Source organism: Topomyia yanbarensis, chromosome 1, assembly GCF_030247195.1.
Source record: "Topomyia yanbarensis strain Yona2022 chromosome 1, ASM3024719v1, whole genome shotgun sequence".
In the NCBI taxonomy this organism is placed as follows: domain Eukaryota; kingdom Metazoa; phylum Arthropoda; class Insecta; order Diptera; family Culicidae; genus Topomyia; species Topomyia yanbarensis.
Window position 1 is genome coordinate 194,382,751 of NC_080670.1, and position 6,677 is coordinate 194,389,427.

The 6,677-nt window shown below is 39.9% G+C and overlaps 1 protein-coding gene across 1 annotated transcript in view; it reads left to right on the forward strand.

The window, feature by feature from the left end:
- Nucleotides 1–6,302, forward strand: part of LOC131676134 (uncharacterized) — a 235,514-nt gene extending 229,212 nt beyond the window's left edge. The window contains exon 3 of the mRNA XM_058955257.1: nucleotides 6,180–6,302. Coding sequence (XP_058811240.1) covers nucleotides 6,180–6,302 — 123 coding nt within the window. The remainder of the gene's footprint in view (nucleotides 1–6,179) is intronic.
- Nucleotides 6,303–6,677: the final 375 nt, after the last annotated feature.

Below are 6,677 nucleotides of genomic sequence, written 5' to 3' on the forward strand. Positions count from 1 at the left end.
TCGTTTAATCATTTTCATTGCATATTTTTTCTCATTGTAATGATTAATTTTATATACTCGTAAGTAGTACATGTACTATATTATTAACTACCATGTACATTATATTTCATCAGAAGGAGAGGGAGTTATTTATATAACAATAAATAATAATAATAAAATATTCGTAAGCTACTAAAGGCCTAGTTACTAAATACCCGATCAAATTTTCATGGGTTCAAAGACCATATAAACCTATAAAAATACCATAAATATAGTCTGCGCAAAATTTTACAACCATCAAAACACCATGAAATTGTCTCAAAAACACATAAATATTCGAGAATATGGTTTTTAAATGGGATCATCCGGACCATGGTGTTTTCATAGGTTGAACACATTCCAAACACTATCAAAACACCATGCAGTGGGGGTGAATTTGGACCAAGAGCATGGGGGCATTATGGGCTTTTCGTTTGCTCGGGTATGCGGCAATCAGTGACATGGAAAGATAGGGGTAACATTTAAATACACAGGTTTCAACCTTATGGTCATTCGCCTCTCTTTCGGTTTAGGAAAATATTTCTATCCTTATCTGCGGGTTTGAGAATCGAACCCAGGTGAGCCGGGTACAAGACAATCGATTTACCAACTACACAATGCCTGGTGTTAAGATAACAATTGTTTTCAGGATAAAGTTATTGATCGTGCTAATATCAGTTATTTCAATCCAAACGCTCGCTTTCTTCAATCCAATATCGCTGACATTTAACGAAATGATTCAAATTATTTAAAACGTCGTGAAAATTTTATACACTTTTGACATTCAATTTAATTGCATTCGAAAAAAGGCCTTTCGTTAAAATTGCATTTAGCCAAAAATCATTCGGCAAAACGACATTCGGTCAAATGGCATCGAACCAAATAGTATTCGACCAAATGGTCCTTTCGGGTTAATGGCTTTCGACCAAACGACCCTTTTCGATAAAATAGCATTCGTGCTAATGGCATTCGACATAACGACCCATTTGGTCATACAGATTCCATTCAAATTGACCTGAAACATTTACAGAGCGCATGTTCCTTTGAGATTTGCTCTATTGCTTAAAATAGAGTACAATAGTAGTATTTGAATAGAAGCAGTACAACGTTTTTGACAAAACAAAACAAAAATGCGCACTCAAGGGTTATATCTTGTTTTTTGAAGGACACAACACATACACTTTTGATATGTCGTGGATTTATGTTTCGATTCCATCCCATCAGCACCGGCAGTCGCCATATTGGATTTCAAAATTGCGTCAATCGTCATTTTTCGTTTTTTTTTACTGACCAGCACTCTTCCAACGACACTCATATTGATGATGGTTTTCAGTGTTTTGTGGTTTTGCTCCAAATAAAAAATACTTATTAAATTCCACTGCGTCAGGGGGTGTGTACTTTCGGAGCGGTAGAAAACAGCCGAATTTATTAAAAAAATTCTCGAAACTTGACTGCGCAGAATCCGGTCATAGGTCAGATAACACGTGTTTGAGCTAATAAGGGACTTGTCATACGTCAATGATTTCGACCAGACAAACAAGATTACTTGTTTTGGTGCGAGCGTTTTACGCGGGACACTCGCGTCTACGTACCTGTAAAGGCAGTGGAGATTGATGGTGTGGTCTCCGAACCGGGGGTTTGAAGAGCGACGACCTGTTGAAGTACAACCTACTATGATGATTTTGGATCGCACGCAATTACATGCAGCGAAAATTGAAGATAGTAAGACAATTTCGTGTCCACCAGACCCACTTCAGATGACCTTTGTCGGTTCTTCTCTTCCTCAATATATTCTCCTGGACAAGGTTGATCTACCTGTTCCTCTAAACCAGATAATGTTGAAATTAGGCCTCCTTCCGAATGCATTTCGCAAGGGGTGTGCACCGTAAGGCATAAAAACGTTGGACATAATGTACATTAAGGGGTTACACCAGGGGTTGGAGCACGAAAAAATAGGCATATTTCGGAAATTTTTCTGGATGCAATAAAGAGATGAATCTTATTAAATGGAATTTATAGCATAAGTAAGGAATCACAAAAAAATATTTTTTTTCGGGACTCCAGTAGGACAACTCTCAAAAAAAAAAGATTTTTAAACATTTCAGTTCTACAAAATTGTTACCATCATAGAAATACACCATTTTTTTGAACCGAATAATTTGATATATCGAACAGTTCTTGAGTTATTCTAATTTTTTTTTTGTTTTAATCATCAACCATATTGCATGCATCAGTGCCCAAAAACCTCTGACAGACAATTGTTTTAAGATGGCTATTGCATTACGCCTCGATAGTAATGCATCGAGGAGACCGAGAGAGCCTATGGGTCTTTTTTATGTGTGGAGTTTTTTCATACTCCGCACCTGCTCAAATAAACGACCACTGGTCGGTGCGCGCTAGCATGGCCGACTCGCGGGTCGATGTGAATTGATTTTTGCTGTGGGCCGTGTTTGCAAACATTGTTCCACAGCTTAATGGCGGAATTGTTGGACACGGCTCGCAGTGCAGGTCATTGTGTGTCGATTTATCGGTCGACTTCGTCATCGCGCTAATTATTTAAAAAAATGTAAAAGTAGAAGCCTGTTAATGTTAATTAATTATTGTGCTCATTTGACTGTTTATATTCAAGTTTGTTATGGATATATACTAGCAGTTGGGAAATGGAATTCTGAGATGATAATAAATTTCATTGGTTCAGTTTTCGATTCAAATACACTGGAAAAAATCAGTTTGGACAAGAAAAAGTTTTTTTCGAATAACTTTTTTTCTTTGAAAGTGCCCAAGTTGAATTTTTGACGGCAGGTAGGGAACATAATTACCTATCTTGGAACCAAATTTTGTCTAAATCAAAGATGGGTTTTTTAGTAAATCGATTTTTCTTAGTGTAGGAGTCGATGATTTTTTTCAATATTTTTATTAAAAAATTTGACTAATTCTGTGAAAATCACTCCTCCAACATTGTTTTGTAGGATTTGTCATTTTTAGGCTATAGCCATTTGAAAAAAATGGTAAAAAAACCCTTTTCTAAAGACAGTCTAGATCATTTTTGGAAAGTATGCAAAGTGGCTTTTTGTGACAAAGTCTTCATGTACAGAAAGTTTCATTAAAATTTGAGAGGGTGCTGCCAACATTTGTTCGAGTTGGCGCGAAATTCGTCATTGGTGTCTCTTTAAGCTGCCGCTCGAGATTATACATATGTTCATTGCTAATAATGGTCCAATCCAATCCGACATCAAGTTGATTCGACCGTTGTCCGGGGTTCAAGTTACACAGTTTGCAAATCAAGAGTTTTCGAATTACTTAAAAAAAACTTAAAATCTGCGAACAAATCCTGGCAGCTGGCTGCCCAGAGCAATTAGTACTAAATAACATATTTGACAGTTTTACTAACAAATTTCTGTTTTTTAACTGAAAAGCGGAACGCTTTACCGGAGCACAGAGGCGGTGCATTTTTAAATCGCAACTTTAGCTTCCCTGCAAAGGGTTAAAATGAAGCTCAGCGCTAATTTAGTGCGTAAAATTTTATCCCAGTGGATTTTATATGCAAATGTGGAGGAACTCCCGAATGTAGGTATCGATGAGCATAGGACTAACATTTCTTTCTTCCCTGAAATTCAGTCGTCTTCGGTGTTAATTTTTCATTCATAAAATATTAAATTACTGTCTACAGCATGACAGTCTACAGTCGCCTAGGACGTATAGCTTTTCCCACAATCCGATCGATAGCATAGAAAGGGCATCCGGAGACTTACCACAGTAATCACAAGTGACATATGTCGATATCTCCTTCAACTTCTACCCTGGAACGTGGGTTTCTATCAATTAATCGAGCAGAAAAAATACGTGACTTTGATATCTACAACACTACCAGCGCTCACGGCAAATCTCTCTTTGACAGTTTCGGACGCCAATCGTCGGAACGTTACGTATGTTACCCAATCATAATAGCTGTACGCCACAAAAGCTTTCGATCCCATCCATCGAACCTTTTTTTTTGCTTTGAAGAAAGCAAGAAAAGCCGATCAAATCTTCCAACTAGGAAGCGAGATATGAAAAACTATCCGAACTCCGTGTTGCGGTTCCAATGAGAGTCGTAAATCTCCGGTACTGCCACTGGTCTGACTGGTGCAGCTTCCTAATTATCCTGCTCGCTCGCTCGGAGAGACTACTGAAGCTAATGCCCCCCATTTGTTCATCAGGTGGGTTCACCATTTCTTTCCCCTCCCTGTGAGGGACGACGCTATTTTTCAAATATTCCATTTTCATCAAATTTATGTTATTGGCCGATCACGACCTATTCCGTGGTTTATTGACTCTATCGAAGCACCACCCGTTGGAGCGGTTCTGGGAGTGTTGATTTAGGGTAAGGTTTGCCGGTTACGGGGAGAAACAACAGGATCGGAAGTGATTTATCGGTGACAGCAACAGATTAGGAGTAAAGTATCAGACTGGTGGGTCCCGGGAGCTTTCTAAACCGCTGAGAGTCGTAGTTCAGTAGAAATATTTTTTTTTTTGACTCTAATGTAACACTCAAATGAGCGCGGCACGACGATCAATTTTCAACTCGCGGAAAATCGCTCCAACGCAGAAAAAATATTCAATTAGCAAACTTTGATTAATGCCGTAATAATCATGATGGCGTTCTTCGCCATTCGCAATTGGCCCGCTGGTGATCGGCCATGGCTACCGGATTGCTGGCCCGGTTCGGAACGGGAGGCGTTATAGTCACAGTTCAAGGAAACTCACGTTCGCGAATTTTCCTTCCAATTTCCATCCAATCATCGCATCAGCAGCGGTAGCTCGGGTTTTAGAAACGGGGCAGTACCGGAGCGTGTCGGTCGGTGCACCGCGTGCCGCCGCACCATCGTACAGTGCAACAATGCTGCTGGCATCGAAGTATAATTTGTGGAGGGACATGGGGGGTCCGTTTAGATGTTTTTTTTTTTTTTGAAATCTGTGATTAGTTTTATTTTCGTAGCACTGTTGAATAAAACGTTTTTTGTTTATTTTTAGACAACGATTAAGTTGCTCGTATATTGGTCTGTGATCGACGATCAAATTTTGCCCCACATTCCCCCCGTATTTGTCTGCGCGTCTGAATGAAATGTCTGCATAGTAAAATTAGCAACTGGAGTGCAACAGCGCAACCCATCAAGCTCCGGCAGAGTAGTAGCCCAACCAGCAGCACCGTGTATTGGAGTGGCGAATCCATAAGTCTCTCGGGAGGAGGAGGAGGTTAGCTTACGTAGGCAATTGCTGGGGAATAATCGGTTAATTATTTAAATTAGATCTGTTGTGTTGTGCAGTCATCGGGTATAGACAAACAGCAGCAGCAGCTGCAGCTAAAATGGTCGTAATTTTGTGTACGTAAATACACAGACGGAGACAGAGACAGACAAAGTTAGCGAACGCTTGATTTTCTGTGCGAGGCTGAGCAAAGTGTGAGTACAGATACAGCACAGTAGCTCCGATAAATATTTTTCTAATTGTTGCTTGTTTGGATACGGACGGGCGGATGTTCCCCCGGGTTCGGGGTGGTAAATATTGACCGGTGCATATGATTATTGTCGAGTGGTCACGATACGGACGGACTTTGTTTGGAAATGTTTGTTGGAGATATATTAAAATTAAGATCGACATTTACGGATGATTTTGACAGTTGTGTTAATATAATCGATTAAACATTTTACACCCAATTACGAATATCTCAGATCTTCAGAATTTGCCTGATCCATCCACATCTTTCATTTGTTTTCAGAACCGATTAAGTCCGTTACGCCCTCACGCCAATTTATGATCAGTTCCAACCGAAATCCTTTCAATCGAGGTGATTAGCTTGCGATTAAGATACACAGCCTTGATTGCACGTCGGTTCCGTTTCGAGTGGGTTTTCTCGTCGCCAGACGTGACTCATTCCATTCAATTGTGGAACTAACGCCGGCGAACCGTCATCGTAGTTGTTGGATTCTGTTGATGCAAGATCCTTGAAAGCACGCGCGATTGTTCTGTCGTCGTCGTTCATGGTTGGTTGAACCACCGACCGGCAGCAAATATATAAAAATTAAATGCGCACCTCGATCGGAACTGTATGGTTCCAATTAACGTAATTTGACATTTCCTGGTTTAATTTTGGATTTTTGTTTCTTTTTCTCTATTTTCAGAGTGACTTGTGCACACTGGGTTCGCGACCTGGTATGGAGTGTGTGCCATTGAGATCTCCAGCAGACCCGTACCACTATCATCACGTCACCGATCAAACAAAGTCATTACAGGTAAGGAACTGATTTGTTAGTTCTAATATGAAAACTGCATGCATATATTTCGAGCGGGTAAATATAATCCTTTGAAATCTAATGAAATTTGAATTAGTTATGGAATTTACGTTTCGACTTCGTCTCATCAGAATCCGACAGTAACTTAGTAACGGAGAAACAATTTAAGTTTCTGAGCAAACCCGTCCAGTAAGAAAAGGAGCTCATATTAAGCTGATTGAAACTAAAGATGCACTATGCTATATTTCTCCTCCCGGGGTTAGCGTAGCGTAGTTGGTAAATCGTTTGCCTTGTACGCAGCGCACCTGGGTTCGAGTCCCGACCCCGCACATAGGGTTAGAAATTTTTCATAAGAGATTTTTCTAACCCGAAGAGGCGAATGACCTT